Source organism: Gopherus evgoodei, chromosome 1, assembly GCF_007399415.2.
Source record: "Gopherus evgoodei ecotype Sinaloan lineage chromosome 1, rGopEvg1_v1.p, whole genome shotgun sequence".
NCBI classification, from domain to species: domain Eukaryota; kingdom Metazoa; phylum Chordata; order Testudines; family Testudinidae; genus Gopherus; species Gopherus evgoodei.
In genome coordinates this window covers 255077694-255100121 of record NC_044322.1, presented here as the reverse complement: position 1 = coordinate 255100121, position 22428 = coordinate 255077694, and the positions used below count along the sequence as shown (strand labels likewise).

General features: G+C 41.5%; 1 protein-coding gene across 2 annotated transcripts in view; it reads right to left on the bottom strand.

Moving 5' to 3' along the window:
• The window catches only part of ETFBKMT (electron transfer flavoprotein subunit beta lysine methyltransferase), a 29953-nt gene that overhangs the window by 5809 nt on the left and 1716 nt on the right, over window positions 1-22428 (bottom strand). The window contains exons 2-3 of one of the 2 annotated variants that reach the window (XM_030543526.1): window positions 21659-21815; window positions 5309-5766 (exon numbers count right to left, since the gene is read on the bottom strand). In XM_030543526.1, the coding sequence (XP_030399386.1) occupies window positions 5309-5628 (320 nt within the window). In that variant the 5' untranslated portion in view covers window positions 5629-5766; window positions 21659-21815. The remainder of the gene's footprint in view (window positions 1-5308; window positions 5767-21658; window positions 21816-22428) is intronic. The other variant, XM_030543532.1, reaches the window with a different exon arrangement.

Genomic DNA, 22428 nt, shown 5'->3' with positions numbered 1-22428 from the left:
CAGCACTCAGCCTCTGAGAGATGTAAGTTCTATAACTGAAAAGCAACTCACTCACTCATGTCTTACCACATGATTTATCTGACAACTTGCAACAAGAGCTCCTTTTCTGGTTTTTAAGAGCCACATGCTCATATTCCACTGAAATACGACACAAACAGGAATGACTGGAAAAATAAGACTAACGATGAATGTGAGATTATGCTAGGCACCACGACAGCCAGAACCATCCTGCTGTGAAGAATCAGCAAACAAACAAATACCTCTAACCTGGAACTGAAGAGGAAAATCCTAAAGACTATATAAGAGCTAGGTATTATTATTATTAAATACAGTGTGTAATTTGCTCCCCTACATGCGAGGGATCTGATGAAAGTTGTCCTAGCTTCATAGGAGCTATGACAATATACACCAGGTGAGAATCTTCCCCATAGGTTTCTTCAAACTATTCTGCCATGGGGATAGGGTTTACCAACCATCCTTCCCTTATTCCATAAAGTGGGCAGGCAGCATAACCCTCCTAATGTGCAGATGTTCTGAGATCCACAGGGATATTCTGTAGATCAGAGGGCACCAACAAAAAAGGCACTGGAATTTATGTGGTGGCCCAGTAGCTCTATTGCCTGGTACCCTGGGCCGGATTAACCCATGGGCTAAGAAGGTTATAGCCTTAGGCCCTCCTAGTTTTAGGCCCTATTTTAGGTCCTAATTTTTAGGCTCTCCATTCCATATTGAAGTAACAGCTAAACGATGGTAGAAGGGCCATCGGAAATTTTTTCTCATTCAGTATTGGTCCGTACAGATTAATCTATCAAGATTGTGAATTCAATTTATGGTGGTTGTGATTTTGTCTTTGTGGGCTAAGCAAGTGTTTGTGGGCCCAAGCAATATTGAACTTTGTACACAGTAGGCGTACCCTGGACAATAGAAACCATGTCGAAGAAAGGAGGATGGCAGAAATTGAAGGAGGGCAAAGAAAGATGGCAAAGACAAGATGTAGTACTTAAAGGTATTCCTTCGCTCCTAATGTTTTTTTCTCCTACTAAGTCTGGTGGTGAGGAAATCCAGGAGAATACCAGTCCAAGTGAACCTGCTGGGCCTGCCCTTGATGAAAAGGAGCAGCCTACTGTGACTTCTCTAGCTGCAGTCTCTCTCAAGACTTTCCCAGTGATAGTAATACAAAAAGAACAGGAGTTCTTGTGGCACCTTAGAGACTAACAAAAGCTTTCGTGGCCTACAAATATGCTCAAATAAATTTGTTAGTCTCTAAGGTGCCACAAGTACTCCTGTTCTTTTTGCAGATACAGACTAACAAGGCTGCTACTCTGAAACCTAATACAAAAATATCCTTCTCCAGCCATCTGGGCATGTGGGACATAACTTCTCAAGGTATCATTGCATATTGGACTGAGAAGGGCTCACAGAAATGCCAGAATCTAGATACTGACTTGTCACTGACAAAGAGAGAGTACACCAATGAGAGTCATTATCTGATCAAATCAATGTTTGAATATGTGAAGCCTAACAAACAGATTGGCGAGCGAGAATGGCTCATCTATTCGCCTTCTAAGAAAAAAGTGTACTGTTTTTATTGCGGTCTGTTTTCTGATACCAAAAAGTGGGGAATGTTCTGCAAAGGCTTCAGTGGTTGGAAGAATACTGCATACATTACCAATCATGCAATGAGTGAGCAGCATACATTGTCAGCAGCTACCATGCCCGAAAGGAAGTTAGCGGCAGAATTGATACCCAAATGGAAAACCAGTTTTTGGAAGCTCATGCTTTTTGGAAGAATATTCTCAGATGCGTAATTGAAACCATAATTTTTCTTGCAGAGCGTGGTCTGCCATTCTGTGGCTCAGATAAGACTGCTGGATTGAAACACAATGGCAATTACCTTGGTGTTCTAGAGCTAATTGTTAAGTTCAACCTTTCTTAGCTCAGCACATTAATGAAGATGCAAATTGTGGAAAAGACCATGCATCATATTTATCAAAGACTTTGCAATAAATTCATTGCACTGCTGGCAAAGAAGATTCTATAAGACATGTAGATGAGATCAAAGATGTGGGATATTTTTCAGTATCTGTTGACTCAGCACCAGATATGTCACATGTAGATCAGCTGACTGTCATCTTGCATTATGTGCTACCCGGCGGACCAATTGAGCTTTTCATGACCTTCATAAACATCATCGGCTACACAGGGGAGAAACTTGCTCATACCTAGTCAATTTCCTCACCGAAAATGGGATTGACATCAGCAGTTGTTGTGGCCAAAGCTGTGCAAGTAATATGAGTGGCAAATATTTAGGGATGCAGGCAAAGATAAAAGAGCACAATGCTTTTGTTGATTATATACCATGTGCTGCTCACCCACTCAAACTTGTTGGCCAGTCTGCCATGGATTGTTGAGTTGAAGTAGTTTCTTTTTTTGGATTTGTCCAAGAATTATACAATTTTTTGCTCTGCATCAACCGTCGTTGGATGATTCTTAGAGATTCACTACCAAAGGGATGCCCAGTGCCCAAATCACTCTAATGGACATGGTGGAGTGCCAATGCTGAAGCTGTGAATGCAGTTGTTTTGGGATACCCCAACATCCTTGAAGTGCTAGACAGCATCAGGGATGATGAATCTCAAAAATCAGCAACAAGAAAAGATGTGAAGATCCTGAGTGATGCAATGCACACTTTAGAAACTGGTATTTTGTGTGAGGTCTGGAATGATATACTTCAGCCATTCAGCAGGTGCAGTCTAAGCTTGCAAAGTGCTCAAATTGACCTTTCCACTCCTGTAAACCTAGTGAGGAGTTTTGGAACTGTTCTTCAACAAATGCGGGATAGTTTTAATGAGTATGAAATTCAGGGGGCTGCAAGGACTGCTAACCATGAGTATAAATCATCCAAATGCTGCAAAAGACAGAAGACAAACAGTGATGCAACTGCCCACTCATTCAGTGATAAGGAGGCCTTCAGAGCCAATATCTTCATCACAATCATCGACAAACTGAAGAGTGCACTAGAACATCAGATCAAGGCTTACAAAAATATTGACAAAAACTTGTTACTGACAATTGACAGTGTACTGACAATTTTTTTGCCTAACATTTCAAGTTCCAAAGTCAGTGAAGGTATCAAATGTTTGTGTCAGAAATACCCAGATGATCTCCCCATAGATTTTACTAATTTGTTGAATTCCCATCACTCTCGGATATATAGAGAAAAGATGATGAAAGCAAATCTATTTGGTTGTACCAAGTTGTCACTGAATTCAATATGATAGAATGTTTTCTAAATGTTGAAAATGCATTACGGCTGTATGTGTCACTAATTATCACTAACTGTAGTGAAGAACGTTCCTTCTCTCTTCTAACCAGGGTCAAAAATGTCCTCTGATCCACCATAACTCAAGAGCATCACAGTGCTTTGTCCCTCTTGAGCATTGAGAATGAAATTGTCAGGTTGTTGAATTACAATGACATCATTCATGACTTTGCCACAGCTAAAGCTAGGGGGAAAAAATTGTTTGTTTGAATAATTGAGTGTCGTGAGAGTAGAATAAAATTGTTAATTTTACATAAATAAATAATATGTAAATACGTATGTAGATAAATGTTTGATGACTTCATAATTGTTTTTGCAATACGCAGTTCATACTTAGGCCCTTCCCTCCCATTAGCCTTAGGCCCCTCATAACCTTAATTCAGCCCTGCTGGCACCCTTTCCCCTATGGCAGCCTTGCTGTCTCTCAGATGAACCCATAACTTATATATGGAGGGGATTCATAAAAAAGGAGGAGCATGCAGCAGAACCCTGCTTGGCTCTGAAATAATGCAAGTAGAGAGGGTGATTGTGCCCAGAATATTTTTAAGTACCTTGATTCCAACTCAATGTTTCTCAGATTGGCTGTTATATTGATGTTCGCTTCAGAAGTTCAAAAAAGAGTTGGGACCTAAATGCCCAGCATGGAAATAGATTGCCTTAGTGCTGGAGCCAGTTGTCTGCAAGGCTAGATTAATAAGGTAGCTCAGGTTACATTGTGAAGGGTACTCTGAAACTTTGTCATAAGAGAGCTTAGATGTTGTGGAAAATAGTAATTGTGGAAAGAGCATTTTTTTCCCCTATGCACCATCCATTTTTCTTTTTTTCAGATTATGCAATTAATTACTGAAGTTTTCAAGTCAGCAAAACAGCAAATAGATGTTAAATCAGCTGGTGAAATGCCAGAGAATTAACTAATGTTGCTAACCGCATGGTTAGTTGGAAAAGGCACCATTAGATAACAAAACATGGAGATGAAATTAACTACAGTACATAATTGACTTACTGTTTTTAGCAGCACTTTATTTGTGTTGAATGTCAGTTTAATCAACTTTCATAATTTAGCTGTGAGAGACTTCTTTTTTCCAACTTAAAAAAGCCTCTGATTTTTGCTTTTTTGAAGTGAAAAATTAAAAATATTAAACCCCCAAACCAACCCCAAATCAAACCTTTCCCTTTTAACTCAATGGGAGATGGCTGAAGGTTGGCTGTTTGCAGTAATGACTCATGACTTTTTATGCTGTTAGGTATGAGAAGGTACTTCTGGGTGATGTAAGAACATCAACAGCCCCTGGGAATCAGAGACAGCATCTGCATTTTGACAGCATACTGTCAGAAACAAAATATGGCACACAGTTTGTAAACGAGTGCAACACTATCAGATGAATAGAAAAGAATCCTGTCTATGTACATCTCCACCCCCTTTTTTAGGATTTTAGAACCAATCTGGATATAGGTTAGGCTTTGTCTACACTCAAAGGTTGCACCAGCAGAATTCTACCTTTTTCAGTGGACACAGATGTGCTTCCATGAGCATGTTTGTCTCCTTCTGGAATAACCCTGAGTTATTGTAAACTAAGTATTCCCCTCTTGAAGTGACACTAAATGATGTGATTAAATACCCTGCAATATTTTTGTGGAAAATGCAAAACTTTCCCACGCATCCAACTTCAGTCCTGGTGTAAACACATGCTACTCCATTGAAGTCAACAGATTTAACAGCCAACCGTTATTCTACATACAGCAGCTTCATGGACTTCATAGTCATCAGCAGACATAGTACTTGGGACATAGTACTTCTATTCCAAAGCCACAGGCTTCTATCACTTGAGCTAAAGGAGAATCTGTGTTAGGTGTAGTTGTGCTAGGGCTTATATACTCTTTTGGCTGCAGCCACTAGGGTGCAGTACTATCACAAGCAAATCTGGTATTCAATGCAGCAGGGAGTGATAGTACATATTTACTCTAGTCGGTCACTGTGCACTGTACCTGGACAGGGCCTGGCCTCCTGGCCAGTAGATTGCCCAGAAGGGGTCGCCATAGGGCCACAAGTCAGCTCTTTCCTGCCAGAATCTGCAGCGAGGTGTCAGAAGTCGCAGTCGTATCTCTGGTGTGAGGTGCCCGCTGTTACTGATTTCAGTGTTCTCCTCCAGAAACGCTCTCATCTCAGGATCTAGGAAACTTCCTGGAGTCCTGTGATAGCAGCATCTCCATATCAAAGAGGTGCTTCTGTTACTGCTCCTTGAAGCTTTTGAGAGGACAGCCCTACTGCCAAAGCCTGTAAACCACTTCAAGCGGCAGAACACCATGCCTCCCCGTTGGTAAAATCCTTCCTGATCTGAATTCAAACCAGCTGCACAGCAAAGGTTTATCTTGTAAGTGTGTGGGGAGACGTGTTTGAAACCAGCTCGGAAGCGGTTTCGTTTTGTAGCAATGGATAGCAATTCCTGAAAGCAAGAGCAATGTATTAATGATAAAATATCTATTTCAAGGTTAATAACCGTCAATGCTGTAAGAGGCAGCAGCTGGATGGGAGTTGCTGTATGTTGATGAAAGGTCTCAAGTTTATCAGGCCCATATTTCCCCAGGTCACAGGTCTACAATGTAGTTCCAGAAAAGGCAAATCCTACACTGGGATGGAGAAACTTGGAGGATAGTGGGGCGGGGAAAGGGGTTGGGGGGCGGGTTTTGGATGGGAAGCAACAGTTCATGTGGCAGGTCATTACTCTAGTTCTGTTATGGCAGGAAGAGATAAAGTCAACCCAATGGGCCAAACCATGGATCCACTAAAACTCTTACTGACTTCAGTGTGACTAAGAAGTGGCCCTAAGGAAACATAAATACGCACTGTGCATAAATTACATCACATATTGTTACTGCTGGGCTTGCCATTTAGATGGATTTGACTTCTAATTTCAACTTTAGACCTTGGATGGCAACTGGTACAGGCATGTGAGTTGTGTCTCTAAATCTAAGGCCTATGCTACAAACTTTTACTGGCATAGCTATGTCAGGAAGGGGTGTGAAGGTATAATCTCTGACCGACACAGCTGTGCCAGCAAAAGTGTAGATGCAGTTATACAGTAAAACTGTGAAAAGAACAGGAGTACTTGTGGCACCTTAGAGACTAGGTGCCACACGTACTCCTGTTCTTTTTGCGGATACAGACTAACACGGCTGCTACTCTGAAACCAGTAAAACTGTGGTTTTGCCAGCATAGCTTATTTTACTTCAAGGGTGCAAGTGAGGGAGCTGTGTCCAGTACAGTATGCTAGAGTAGCTATACTGGCCGAGTGCTCTTAGCATTGACTTGGTCTAAGCCTCAGCTACTAATCTCACATTCTGCAGCAGGTATTTCCATTGGGAAGAAGAGAAGGAAAGAGAAAGTGGAGGATGACACAGAGAGTGAACATTAAATGGCACCTTTGCCTGAAAAGGTTTGGGGAAGGGTACTACTTTTAATTGTGCTCTACAGTGCCTTTGGATACTTAAAATAAAACCCATGACAGTGGTGGTAGTGTTCAAGGGAATGAGCCATTAAAGTCAACAAGTCAGGGAACTGCATATGGGGAAATGTCTCAAACACTTCCAAGGACATACAATGCCAGTGGTTGAATTGAGATTTGAAGATTAAATACACACATTTTTTAGCATCTGCCTCCCTGCTCCCCACAGATAAACACAACAGCAGGATGGTCACACTTAGTGCTTTCCAGTGAATGTTTAATTTAAGCAATTATGCATAGGCATAACAGAGAGCCGTTGTTGTTAAATGTGGCCTGAACTTTAAAGTGACTATAGAAATGCTAATTAAAGGTCCAGTGGCTGCTTTGAATTTCTTTAAGATATTTATATTGCAGTACTTAACTATCTGCTCTCCAGGGGTGAGTAAGAAGTATTCCCGGGCAAGTGGGAGGGATTAAACCATCAATTTCTGATGACTTTAAGCTTTCCCTAAAACAAGACTGGGTTTCAGCCACATGTGAGCTGTAGTGCAGTCTGCAAAGGGAGGGCTTCAGCACCTGTGCTGAGGCTCACAGCTTTACCAAGCAGTAGCAGAGTGCAATTAACAACACTGGGCACCTTCATTGCTGCCACTCAAAACATGGTGGGCAGCAACAAACTGTCATGACTCCAGTCAATTTCACACTGCTCCTGGGGGGGGGGGGGGGGGACAGAGATGAGCTACTCACTGGAAGGAGGACCCTAACAAAAAGCCTGTGCTTCCAATTCATTGATGCCCCACAACCACCTTACACCAGCTCTGCCAGCAAAGTGGCCAAAAAGCTGCCTTGCTGTCCCCTATGGAATTTCCCCAATGTAGAGGAAGTCCCTGGCAGGCATGGGATAAGCATTAATTGACCCAAAATGTACCTGTAGTGCATGATTATGCATTTCTTGTGCACCCAGGAGCCAAGGGGTGCCACTAGAGTGCAGGACTGGGCCCTTAGTGCATCCTAATGCATGCCTTAAACTTTTGTAACCTCTTGTCAAAATCAAATCCGAAAACTAATGAGAGCAATGACTAAGCTGTTATCACTTAGCTCACACCTCTGCTGAAAATTTGTGCTGCCTTTGAAGTTGATGGAAATATATGGTCTCTCTTTCCTCTAATTTTTGTCATTCAAGAAGAGCTCTGTTATTGACTCTCCTGTGGATTTTGAAGTAAATGTTGCTTAAAATCCTGCACTGGGCTGTCAAACTGTGGGAACAATCTGAATGAGCAAGACATTTAAAGTCTCTTAATTTTAAAACTGAGTAACTATAGGCCAGTGTAAAGGAAAATTAAGTAGACCTAAACACATTTGCAACAGCCAATTGTGCTTAATGTAACTGCAATAACTAGTGTTAGGAAAGCCGTTAACCACAAAAGAACAACCTATGACTAACAGTAAAAGCTTGTTTATCTGTATTTCTAACAAGGGGAAATATTAATAAGGAAGTATGTGTAACTAAATGTGGTTTTGATCTATATAAGCTTCAGTGTTCACTTTTTCGGGAGAGCAGCCAGACTGGCATTAAATATAAAATCACTGCTGATAAAATTTGCAGATAACACAAAATTTAGTGAAGCGCTAAATGACGACAACAAGACAATAATACAGAGCCATCTGGATCACTTGATAACCTGGGTCCATTCAAACAAAGTATGCTTTAATACAGTCAATGCAAAGTTATATATCTAGGAACAAGGAATGCAGGCAATGCCTACGGAATGGGGGACCTTGTCCTGGAAAGCAGTAACTCTGAGAAGGATTATTATGGGATAGTAGTGTACAAGCCACTGAACATGAATGAGAAGCTATGGCAAAAACAACTAATGCGATCGTCAGATGTATACATAGGGGAGTACCAGTATTGCCAACCCCAAATGGTCCAATGTCATGAGTCAGGCTCACCAAAAATCATGAGACTGGCTTTAAAATAATGAGATTGTGTAACAATAATAGATTTGATGTCCTTTTTATTTGCCTTCTGTTTTTTGAGCCCTTAGGATGCAGTGCACTGGGGTCACCTTTTGACGCCTTCTCCATAGCCACGAGGGCTAGAAATGTCCTTTTTCTTTAAGAATGAAGGCTGAAACCATCACATGTCCACCTGAATCCAGGAGCTGGGGCTTTAAGGAAAACAATTACTATCATGAGACCCATGACAAAATTATGGGAGTTGGCAACACTGGCCTGTACTGAGATCTAGGGAGATAACTTTACCTCAGTATAGACAAGGAAGTAGTAAGGAGCAGGAAAGTGATTTTACTTCTGTACACATTAGGGGCAGGAAAACTTTTTGGCCCGAGGGCCACATCAGGTTTCGGAAATTGTATGAGGGCTGGTTAGGGGAGGGGGTCGTGGCCTGGCCCCCACCTCCTATCTGCCCCCGCACCCCCAGGACTCCTGCCCCATCCAACCCCTCCGTTCCCTGACCGCCTTGGGACCCCTGCTCCATCCACATACCCATCTCCCTGTCCCCTGACTGCCCCCAGGCCCCTGCCACCCCATTCAACCCCTCCTCTCATTCCTGATTGCCCCCAGAACCCCTCTCCTGACTGCCCCTTGCCACTCCATCCAACCCCCCCTCCTTCCTAACTGCCCCCCCAGGACCCCTATCCCCATTCAACTCCCTCTCCCCCCCAACTGCCCCGACCCCTATCCACACCCCTATTCCCAATCACCACGCCAAACTCCCCTGCCCTCTATCCAACCCCCCCTCCCCACTCCCTTACCATGCTGCCTGGAGCACTGGTGGCTGGTGGCACTATAGCTGGGCCGTGCTGCTGCCACCATGCAGCACAGAGACCCAGTCAAGCTGGGCTCTGCAGCTGCGCTGCCCCAGGAGCTCACAACCCCGTTGCCCAGAACATTGCACCAGCAGCGGAGTGAGCCAGCTGAGGCTGTGGGAGAGGAGGGACAGAAGGGGAGGGACCGGGGGCTAGCCTTCCGGCCCAGGAGCTCAGGGGCCGGGCAGGATGGGCCGTAGTTTGCCCACCCCTGGTATACAACATAAGGGAGATGCATACTGTGTACATGTCCAGTGTTCACATTTAAAAAAGAAAGTAACAAAATTGAAGAAGATTCTGAAAAGAGCTGCAAAAATGGTTTGAGGGCTAGAGACTTAAATAACCCAATCCGTTAAGAATATCAAAAAGAAGATTGAGAAGTGAGTTGATTACAGTGTATAAGTATCTTCCTGGGGAGAAAATACCAGGTACCAAATCAAGAGGAGAAAGACATAACAAAAACCAATGGCTGGAAGCTGAAGCCAGGCAGATTCAAATGAGAAATTAGACATATTTTTAATAGTATCAGGGGGTAGCCACGTTAGTCTGGATCTGTAAAAGCGGCGAAGAGTCCTGTGGCACCTTATAGACTAACAGACGTATTGCAGCATGAGCTTTCGTGGGTGAATACCCACTTCGTCGGATGCATGTAGTGGAAGTTTCCAGAGGCAGGTATAAATATGCAAGTGTCATGGAAAATGACCACCACCGTGTTGAGTTGATCAGACAGCCTGAGGCTCCTTTATTGATTAATCAGAGAATACATGCATATGCACAGAGAGACGACAAGTCCCCTTGCAAGGGGTAAGTCGCTCTACCTTACAGCAATGATACCTGTGCTTATAAAGCCTAAAACCGCAAATTATCATATGAGCTTATACATCCGTCATTACCTTATTTGGCTAATATATGACATCTTTTCAAAACAATTGCTATTAATTATTTTTATATATTGCAAAAAGAGCTAAAAATTGCAAAGCTTGTTCTTTTCTACTTCCTCATAGGAAGTTCTCGCAATTGCCAAGACCTTGACACTTCGGTTACCTTTTACTTGCGGTCATGCAGCTGTTACTTAAGCTTTTTTGAGGAACTTGCCTCCAAAAATACATATTGTTTGTTCTGTTAGCCAAGTTATTATGAGTTATATTTTATGCTTACATGAGCTACTTAATAAACTATAATGACCTAACAGCTGTTAGTCTATTCCGGCAGTGATGGATTGGTTATTTAAGGGATTTCATGTCAGTTTAACCCCTTATAGCAGCATTTTATTGTTTAGCAGCATTTAATAATATTATGATAGTGTTATGATAGTAGTGTTATGATAGTGTATACTAAAATTAGAGAGTGAGCCTCAGGTGAGTTAGTAATTGATTATTTTCCTTACTCTTCTATATGTTAGTATGATTGAGGCCTATGGCCTTGATGTAATTATTAGCTTGATCAAGACCCGGCTTTTGGGCCTGGGGTTAGTTTTCTTTATCACAAGCAAGAATCAGGCTAGAGATAACCTCATTTATCCACTACATGCATCCAACGAAATGGGTATTGTCAAAGTTAGACTCAGGACTCACAGTTTGTCAGACCACTCTGTTTTATTAGCACAGCGCTCTGCTAATAACATCCAGATAATGTGAGCACCATGCAAGACACAAACTATCTTATTTATACAGATAAAAGAGCGGGAATTAGACAAAGGGACAAAGAAAGCAAAACAGTAAAATTCACCTGGGGCACAGCATGCATATCCTACTTCCTTACTAACTCTTATTGATCTAGGGCTAATACTTCACCAATTGCCCTTAAACGGTGCAATTGTTCTATATGAATGTCTGTATTCCTGACACCTGGATTGCAGCATTCCAACAATTTTGCTTAAAGGTACAGACAACATTTCTTTAATCCTTTCTATTTTCACAATATAATTCATTCTACTTTCACAATCCCTCCTTTTGGTCAAGCGCACACCATGACCAACAATTACTGAGTTCCACAAATTAACCGTTCCTTATCTCTTTGTTCATCAGTGATGTTCAAAATCATCATATTAGCACTCTGTTTTGGGGCAGTCACTTGGGTGACACAATTCTGGATACAACAGGAGATCAACTGAAAGCATACAAAAATCACTAAGATTCCAAACAGGATAGTGAGGGCTCCCTGAAACAGCCAGTTTCCTATGCCAGAGAAATTGAACAGGTTACTTAGCCACCTCCATAAAGAACTCGGCTCTAATTGGGGAAGATATGCAATTTGTTCTAATTGGCTAGCGCGATCTATTACCTCATTGGTATCATCAGGTATACACAGACAACATTGTTTTCCAATGAGAGCACAGGTCCCTCCTTTGGCCACCAGCACTATGTCCAATGCCTGACGGTTATGGAGGGCCACCTGTCGGATCGCCCCTGTTTCTTTGGCCAGGGCTCTTAGAAGCATCATTACCATTGTGAAAGTAAAATAAATTATATTGTAAAAATAGAAAGGATTAAAGAAATGCTGTCTGTACCTTTAAGAAAAACTGTTGGAATGCTGCAATCCAGGTGTCAGGAATACAAACATTCACATAGAACAATTGCACCATTTAAGGGCAATTGGTGATGTATTAGCCTCAGATCCATAAAAAGTTAGTAAGGAAGTAGGATATGCATGCTGTGCCCCAGGTGAATTTTACAGTTTTGCTTTCTTTGTTCTTTTGTCTGATTCCCGCTCTTTTATCTGTATAAATAAGACTGTTTTGGCCTTGCATGGCCGCTCACATATTCTGAAAGTTATTGGCGGAGCGCTGCGCTAATAAACAGAGTGGTCTGACAAATTGTGAGTCCTGATTCTAACTTTGACAATTTGGAAGTTCCACCGAGATGGCAACCATCTTCACTGGGGCTGTGTGATTCCTGACTGTTTTTGTGGGATGACCGTGGCAGCCGGCACCTGGGCATTTGGCCCAAGCGGTCCCCCACTAGAGCGGAAAGGTGCACAGCCACAGTGAGGTCTACGCCATCGAACCTGTTGGTTCCCACTCTGTTCTGGTAGGGATCCCGGGATCTGACATCAGGAATCTGGTCAGGTAATTATTTCTGTGTTTTGTCCGGACTGAGGACTGTCCTGTCTCTGTGTCTATCTGTCCTCTTGTGGAGTGTTTGAGTCTGGGTGCCGTCTCTGTCTGGGGATCGGCCGACCAAGGGGTTCCTGTCCCTGCGGTCTGAGTGAGTGAAATCTGCACAATTGCAGCCGCACCACACCTTGGGTAAAACCCTTAGTGTGAAAGCAAGGGCAATTGAGGCAGTAGCCTGTGGGCTCCTTTTATGTGTTGCAGCAGGCATCGCTCTGACAAACCTAAATTTCCTTCTTGTGTGATTGGTGTGTGAAAGTCCTCCTGTACTGGTAACCAGACGTCTAAGCCGGGACAGTTCCCTAAATGAACGCCGGCTCATTTTATGTATTTAGGATGGGTCCAGACTCCTGTAAAAAGGGTCCAGACTCCTGTAAATTTCTGGGAAAATGGTCTAGGCTAACTCAGGAGGATCCCAAAACTCAGTGGCCACTGTTAAAATCTTGGAACAAAGACTGAGTGGACGTCTTAAAGGACAAACTCGGCCAACCTAAAACTAAATTGGCTAAAGGAGAGGTTAATTGTTTCATGCAGTGGTGGGAAGAGGCAAACCATAGGTGGACAAAATCAAAACTGGCCTCTCTCACTTATTCAAATAATAAGTTTAAAAGCTTTATTAAAAGCCTCCTCTCCCACCACTAGACCGAGCGCTCCCCTTTACCCCGTTCTCCAAACCCCGGATCGATCCAAACCCCTTCATACTCCCATCTCATTGTAAAAAGGACAAAAAGTCCCTTATTCTGTTCCCCTTTGTTGTCTGCCTCAGAAACTGATTCTTTATAGTGTCCCACTACCAATTCAGCAAGGTTGGGGGCGAGGAGGGGGCTCCTCAACTAGCCCCCACCCTTTCTGGTCCCTTTCCTTGAACATTTCTTTCAAAATTGTAAAATTACCACAATATCATTCACAAACGGTTCATTGAAAAAAGCAGGATCGGGCCCAGACAAGCAGGCAAGCAACAGAAAAGAAACAGGTTAAAAGCCCTAAGGGAATAGTGTCAGGAGTAAAAAAAAAAAAAGTAGTAAGTGCAGGCATGAACCCCTGGAACAATACTTAAAAGGGTGAAATCTAAGGTGATAAAGGTGTCATTTTGAAACATAAACAAGTGCTTTAAGAAAAGAGAGTGAAAAGTTAACTATAGAGGCTGGAGAGAATTAAGCAGTTAAACTTTGTGGAAAATGTTAAAAAGGACCATGTTAAAGAGAGAGAATTCTTGGTTTCTTTGCAGACATTCTGAAGGGAAAATGGGCCCTTTTCCAGAAGAGTGCCTGTAAATAATCCTTATATATATACAGCTATGCAAAAACAAAGCAGTGTAAAAAAAATGTTAAGGAAAAGAAAATGTGTATGTATCTATTTGTCTGTGTATGTAAAGTTCTAAGAATCTAAACCAACACATCTGGTTTGTAAAACTACTGTTTTGTAGGTGTAAGATAAATTGATTTTGTTTTTGTTTTAATGCCACTAAAAATTCATTTGACTCTTTGATTCAAAGTTGCAAAACTGACAGACCTTTTTGCAAGACACAGGTAATTAGTGTTGTTTGGCTTTGGGATTTAGCATTTAACCCTTAAGGGGTAACTTGATTCTTTACAAAAATTAAAATGTTTTTAAATAAAGACCAAGTCATGGCTGCAATAGGGCAGTCAAAATCAGGAGAATAGGTAAAGATTCTGGAGTCTGTTTGTTTGTTTTGTTTTTTTGTAACAATAGCAGATAAGAGCTGTAGTAAAAGAATAAGAAATTAACAGTAACCCTCTGAAGCAACAACAGAGGTGAGGTGCACAAAACAAAAAGAAGCAATATTAAGAACACTGAGCCTTAAAATGGCTCTGTGGAATCAGACTGTCACTTTGATAAGAATACATAAAAACTCTGTAAGAACAAAAGAGACAGTTATACCTTATGTAAAAATTAATATGGCTAATGTTTTTAAAAAGTTATAGTATAGAAAGAATGTGCATTTTCCGTAGGACATGTGCAGCATATATTGTAGAAAGGGATGTAAAAAAAAAATGCAAATAAAACATGCTGCTGAATTAAAATCCTATTAGAGCTCCAAAAAGAGCCGCAATAGGCTGTGTTTTTCTTTTTCAGATCCCTGTGTGTTAAGACAGAGTCTCTGAGCTCTGCTGATGGCTTTGAATCCAAAAGCCTAGCCTGTGTTAATGCAAATTACCTAACTGATAAAGAAAGGTGAGAACTACCAGCACAAAAGAAGCTGCAAATAAAAAAACATACCTGGTCAGCACACAAACTGCCTACATAAAAGGCATGGTATAACAAGATACCTTTTATAAATTTGATGCTAATGTTACTGTTAATATTAAACATTAAAATAACTTTAATGTTAGTAAGTACCCCTGTAACAACTTGTAGTGTGTATGATTTTTGAAAAAAATCCTTTAAAGTAATATGGTACTGATGCTTCCCAGCTATTACCTGTAAATAAACTTAAAGCTTAACACAGCAGAAAAAACATTACAAACTTGGTCTGCTATATAAGAGGCAAAACTTGAGGTACACCACCTCATGAATTTAATAACTAAACAGTGAAATAATTCTTGCATAACCCTTAAAATGTAGAAGCCATTAAAACCTGGCCTGCCTATTTAAAAAAAAAAAAACACACAGGAAAATATGGGGGTAATTCCTCTGTTTTGCCTGCAGTCAGGAAGGGTATTTGTAAAAGAATGAAATCTTTAAGCAATAATCAATGCCACCCCAAAAGGGGTAGAAAACTGTTCTTTTTGTCTTTCAGATAATCCAAAGTACTGTATAATGAACTATGTGTATGTGTTAATTCTTGGGGAAAAGTGTTTAAAAAGTGCTAGCAACCCACCAGAAGACAAATGTAAATGTAATGTAAGTACTGTGTTTACCAATAATCACATTTACTATTTGCCACAACAACAACAACAAAAGAGTCTCCGCTTACTTACTGTAAGCACTGATTTAGCTGAGTTCTCTATCAACCTTGGCATTAAATGGCAAACAGTTACCAATCATCTGTTAAAAGGTAAAAAGGTAACATGGCTCCTAAAAAAATAAAAACAAAAATGTGGAAAACTGAACTATTCATATTATACACGCAAATGGGAACATGTTAAAAATTGCCACTGCATAAAAGCATAACAGCTTACCATTGGTATAACATTTTCTGGATGGTCTCCCACAACTACTGGCATACTAATATTACTACCCTAATTGTTTTTGGTTTTACATTGTATGTGTTTAATTGAAATGTTTAAAATGTGCTGGTGGATAAAACAAATGTATGTAAAGCTAAAGCCACAGGCCCAAATCACCTCCCAGTATTTTCTATTACGTGGACTAAATAAGAAGTGACACTGGCGATTAATAATCTTAGTGTCAAAAGAGGGATATGTAGGAGCAGGATTTTATAATATCCCATAAAAATTAAAGTATAATTTGATTTCATCCTGCTAGTCACTATACTATTTAAAAAATAGCAGAAAGAAATGACCCCCTGGGACTATAGGATTCTGTTTTCCCATATGCATTACAAATTGGGCCCTCTCTAACTCTTTGTTTTAAGATTTAGGTAGTAAGAGACAGGATTCTCTATTGTGTCTGTGTTAAGTAAATTAGAGAAACATTGAAGGCCTGGGTCTCAATGTAAATTGTCTTAGTTATCAATTGTAAAACTTAGCAAGGTTTAATTTGCAATGTTTTTTTTGTTCAATATAAAATAGTACTGTTTGTATTCTCAAATCTATTTGTGTGAATGAGGAATGTATGCATCAGGAAAAGATAAGGTGTGAAGGCCATTGTTACAGCCAGAGTCAAGGGATGGCTGTTAAACTGTCTGGCATATCAGAGTGGATACATGCTTTGCAGTGTAAGAATGCACAGACCCCAGTGAACCAACCACCACCTCAGGACCACGCAGAGTCAATTTTTTTGACTCCAGAAGAAGACGTAGAGGAACAGCCTGCAATACCTTACAATCTACGCTCTCGAAAGGGTTGCCAGAAGCAGATGACTACATAAAGCAAGGCCCAAGAAGAAGCAGTAGTGAGCCGAGCGCCTGCTGCCTGGTGAACTTAAAACTGTGAGTGCAGTTCCCTCAGTTGAGGTTGTCAGAACCAGAAGGGCCTTGCCTCCAACATGCAGCTCTGGTAGCGCCTGTTCCTCGGCTGCTGGTATCTTAAGGTCTGGGGTGCACACAATGACAATTCTTTTATCCAGCAGCAAGTGTGGATAGCTCAGACCCTTATTATTTCTAAATGCTGGGTCTGCAGCCACATCCCAGCCCACTCTCAAACTGGTGTTCCTGTCCTGGCTATCCCACTCAATTACCCAGACCTCACTGGAGGACCTTGTCTGTTTAACACAATATGGAACAGTAATAACACCTGGTGGAAGGTTATTGGCAGTTCCTTTACCCCACTTGGGGGAGCAATACACCAGGCAAAAAAGGCTCCTAAGTAGTTAAATAATGGCAAATAAAACCAGAGAAAGTTTAAGAGCCCTGGCCAAGGAAACAGAGGCGATCGGACAGGTGGCCCTCCAAAACCGTCAGGCATTGGACATAGTGCTCGCGGCCAAAGGAGGGACCTGTGCTCTCACTGGAAAACAATGTTGTATGTTTATACAATACCAATAAGGTAATAAATCGCTATAGCCACTTAGAACAAATCGCATATCTTCCTCATGAAGAGCTGAGTTCTTTATGGAAGTGGCTAAGTAACCTGTTCAATTTCTCTGGCATAGGAAACTGGTTGTTTCAGGGAGCCCTAACTATCCTGTTTGAAATCTTAGTGATTTTTGTATGCTTTCAGTTAATCTGTTGTATCCAGAATTGTGTCACCCAGATGGCTGCCCCAAAACAGAGTGCTAATATAATAATTTTAAATATCACTGATGAACAAAAAAATAAGAAACGGTTAATTTGTGGAACCCAGTAATTGTTGGTCATGGCGTGCGCTTGACCAAAAGGAGGGATTGTGAAAGTAAAATAAATTATATTGTAAAAATAGAAAGGATTAAAGAAATGCTGTCTGTACCTTTAAGAAAAACTGTTGGAATGCTGCAATCCAGGTGTCAGGAATACAAACATTCACATAGAACAATTGCACCATTTAAGGGCAATTGGTGATGTATTAGCCTCAGATCCATAAAAAGTTAGTAAGGAAGTAGGATATGCATGCTGTGCCCCAGGTGAATTTTACAGTTTTGCTTTCTTTGTTCTTTTGTCTGATTCCCGCTCTTTTATCTGTATAAATAAGACTGTTTTGGCCTTGCATGGCCGCTCACATATTCTGAAAGTTATTGGCGGAGCGCTGCGCTAATAAACAGAGTGGTCTGACAAATTGTGAGTCCTGATTCTAACTTTGACACCATATTACTTTAAAGGATTTTTCCAAAAATCATACACACTACAAGTTGTTACAGGGGTACTTACTAACATTAAAGTTATTTTAATGTTTAATATTAACAGTAACATTAGCATCAAATCTATTAAAGGTATCTTGTATACCATGCCTTTTATGTAGGCAATTTGTTTGCTGACCAGGTATGTTTTTTATTTGCAGCTTCTTTTGTGCTGGCAGTTCTCACCTTTCTTTATCAGTTAGGTAATTTGCATCAACACAGGCTTGGCTTTTGGATTCAAAGCCATCAGCAGAGCTCAGAGACTCTGGGTATGGCTACACTTGGAGATGTGCAGCGCTGGGAGTTACAGCTGTATTCGTACAGCTGTGTAGGGAAAGCGCTGCAGTGTGGCCACACTGACAGCTACCAGCGCTGCAGTGTGGCCACATTTGCAGCATTTGCAGCGCTGTTGGGAGTGGTGCATTGTGGGCAGCTATCCCAGCGTTCAAGTGGCTGCAACGTGCTTTTCAAAAGAGAGGGGTGGGGTGGAGCGTGACAGGGAGCATGGGGGAAACAGAGAGAGTGGATTTTTGGAGCTGACACTGTTCTCAGCTCCCTGCCTTGCAAGTTCTAAGGACTGGAAGATACACAGCACCTACCTTCAATCATTTTAAAAGTTTTGACCTTTCCCCCACCTGTCTCTTATTCACTAAATGCAAATTATGCACTCCTAAATAGTCTTTAGACCATATAAGCAGCTGCTCAACACTACCCCTCCCCTCTCTCCTCAAGCAAACAGCTGTGAACATTCCAAAGCAATTCCCCTGCCTCCGCTCGCTCGCTTGCTGGAGCAAAGAGCAGCTGTGTTTGTTTTTTAGCTAAGTAGCTATGGGAAGATCGGGGAGATCGGAGTTCAGCCATTCTTCTGGTTTGTTGTGGACAGGAATTCTGGGATACCTCCTAATACCCTGGAGGCCAATAACAGCGCTTTTGGTGGCTACACTTGATGACCAGCGCTGCATCACCAGCGCTGGAATTGCTACACCCCAAGCAAACCAGGTGTACAGCCAGCACTGCAACCAGGGAGTTGCAGTGCTGGCCGTGCTTTGCAAGTGTGGACACAGAGTGAGTTGCAGCGCTGTAATCCCATCACTAGCGCTGCAACTCTCCAGTGTAGCCATGCCCTCTGTCTTAACACACAGGGATCTGAAAAAGAAAAAACAGCCTATTGCGGCTCTTTTTGGAGCCCTAATAGGATTTTAATTCAGCAGCATGTTTCATTTGCATTTCTTTTACCCCTTTCTACAATATACACTGCACATGTCCTAGGGAAAATGCACATTCCTTCTATACTACAACTTTTTAAAAACATTAGCCATATTAATTTTTACATAAGGTGTAACGGTTTCTTTTTTTCTTACAGAGTTTTCATGTACCCTTATCAAAGTGACAGTCTGATTACACAGAGCCATTTTAAGGCTCAGTGTTTTTAACATTGCTTCTTTTTGTTTTGTGCACTTCACCTCTGCTGTTGCTTCAGAGGGTCACTGTTATTTTCTTATTTTTTCATTACAACTCTTATCTGCTATTGTTACAAAAAAACAAACAAAAAGACTCCAGAATCTCTACCTATTCTCCTGATTTTGACTGCCCTGTTGCAGCCATGACTTGGTCTTTATTTAAAAACATTTTAATTTTGTAAAGAATGAAGTTACCCCTTAAGGGTTAAATGCTAAATCCCAAAGCCAAACAACACTAATTACCTGTGTCTTGCAAAAAGGTCTGTTAGTTTTGCAACTTTGAATTAAAGAGTCAAATGAATTTGTAGTGGCATTAAAAACAAAAACAAAATCAATTTATCTTACACCTACAAAACAGGAAGGAGTTTTACAAACCAGATGTGCTGGTTTAGATTCTTAGAAGTTTACATATTTTTTACAGACAAATAGATACATACACATTTTCTTTTCCTTAACATTTCTTTACACTGCTTTGTTTTTACATAGCTGTATATATATTTGGATTATTTACAGGCATTCTTCTGGAAAAGGGCCCATTTTCCCTTCAGAATGGCTGCAAAGAAACCAAGAATTCTCTCTCTTTAACATGGTCCTTTTTTAACATTTTCACAAAGTTTAACTGCTTAATTCTCTCCAGCCTCTGTAGAGTTAACTTTTCACTCTCTTTCCTTAAATCACTTGTTTATGTCCCAAAATGACACCTTTATCACCTCAGATTTCACCATTTTAAGTATTGTTCCAGGGGTTCATGCCTGCACTTACTGCTTTTCTTACTCCTGACACTATTCCCTTAGGGCTTTCAACCTGTTTCTTTATCTGTTGCTTGCCTGCTTGTCTGGACCCGATTCTGCTTTTTCCAATGAACCGTTTGTGAGTGATATTGTGGTCATTTCACAATTTTGAAAGAAATGTTCAAGGAAAGGGACCAGGAAGGGTGGGGGCTAGTTGAGGAGCCCACTCTCCTTGCTGAATTGGTAGTGGAACACTAAAGAATCAGTTTTTGAGGCAGACAACAAAGGGGAACAGAACAAGGGGCTTTTTGTCCTTTTTACAATGAGATGGGAGTATAAAGGGGGTTGGATCGATCCGGGTTTTGGAGAACGGGGTAAAGGGGAGCGCTTGGTCTGGTGGTGGGAGAGGAGGCTTTTAATAAAGCTTTTAACTTATTATTTGAATAATTGAGAGAGGCAAGTTTTGATTTTGTCCACCTACGATTTGCCTCTTCCCACTACTGCATGAAACAATTAACCTCTCCTTTAGCCAATTTAATTTTAGGTTTGTTGCAGGGGGCAACAGTTGATCATTTACAATTCATTAACTACCGGATCCTTTAATTAACTACATCCTCTACCCACACTACAACCCCCCCTTTGATTAATTACATCTAATACCATAAACAAAAGAAAAATAATAAATGAACACATGTACTCATGCTAGCTTCAAAGGAACATATTGATTAGCGCGAGGGGCAATCCGAGGGCAATCGTAGGCCTGAGAATGTAAACTTTTGACCCCACGCCATATTGCCAGTTACTTGGAGCCTTGCCCCCCCCCAACAGGTTGGCCGAGTTTGTCTTGTAAGACGTCCACTCAGTCTTTGTTCCAAGATTTTAACAGTGGCCACTGAGTTTTGGGATCCTCCTGAGTTAGCCTAGACCATTCTTCCAGAAATTTACGGGAGTCTGGACCCTTTTTACAGGAGTCCGGACCCATACTACATACATAAAATGAGCCAGCATTCATTTAGGGAACTGTCCCGACTTAGAAGTCTGGTTACCAATACAGGAGGACTTCACATATCAATCACACAAGAAGGAAATTCAGGTTCATCAGAGCGATGCCCGCTACAACACACAAAAGGAGCCCACAGGCTACTGCCTCAATCGCCCTTGCTTTCACACCAGGGGTTTTACCCAAAGTGCGGTGCAGCTGCAATTGTACAGATTCCACTCACTCAGACCGCAGGGACAGGAACCCCTTGGTCGGCCAATCCCCAGACAGAGACAGCACCCAGACTCAAACACTCCACAAGAGGACGGATAGACACAGAGACAGGACAGTCCTCAGTCTGGACAAAACACAGAAATAATTACCTGACCAGATTCCTGATGTCAGATCCCAGGATCCCTACCAGAACAGAGTGGGAACCAACGGGTTCGATGACGTAGACTTCACTGTGGTCGTGCGCCTTTCCGCCCTAGTGGAGGACCATTAGGGCCAAATGCCCAGGTGCTGGCTGCCACGGTCATCCTACAAAAACGATTAGGAATCACACGGCCCCAGTGAATACGGTTGCCATCTCGGTGGGACCTCCAAATTGTCAAAGTTAGACTCAGGACTCACAGTTTGTCAGACCACTCTGTTTTATTAGTGCAGCGCTCTGCTAATAACATCCAGATAATGTGAGCACCATGCAAGACACAAACTATCTGATTTATACAGATAAAAGAGTGGGAATTAGACAAAGAGACAAAGAAAGCAAAACAGTAAAATTCACCTGGGGCACAGCATGCATATCCTACTTCCTTACTAACTCTTATCGATCTAAGGCTAATACTTCACCAATTGCCCTTAAACGGTGCAATTGTTCTATGTTAATGTCTGTATTCCTGACACCTAGATTGCAGCATTCCAGCAATTTTGCTTAAAGGTACAGACAGCATTTATTTAATCCTTTCTATTTTCACAATATAATTCATTCTACTTTCACAGTATTCACCCACGAAAGCGCATGCTGCAATATGTCTGTTAGTCTATAAGGTGCCACAGGACTCTTTGCCATTTTTAATAGTGTGTGTGATAAACCACTGGAACTAACTACCAAGGGAAGTGGTGTATCCTCCATCTCTTGCTGTCTTCAGAC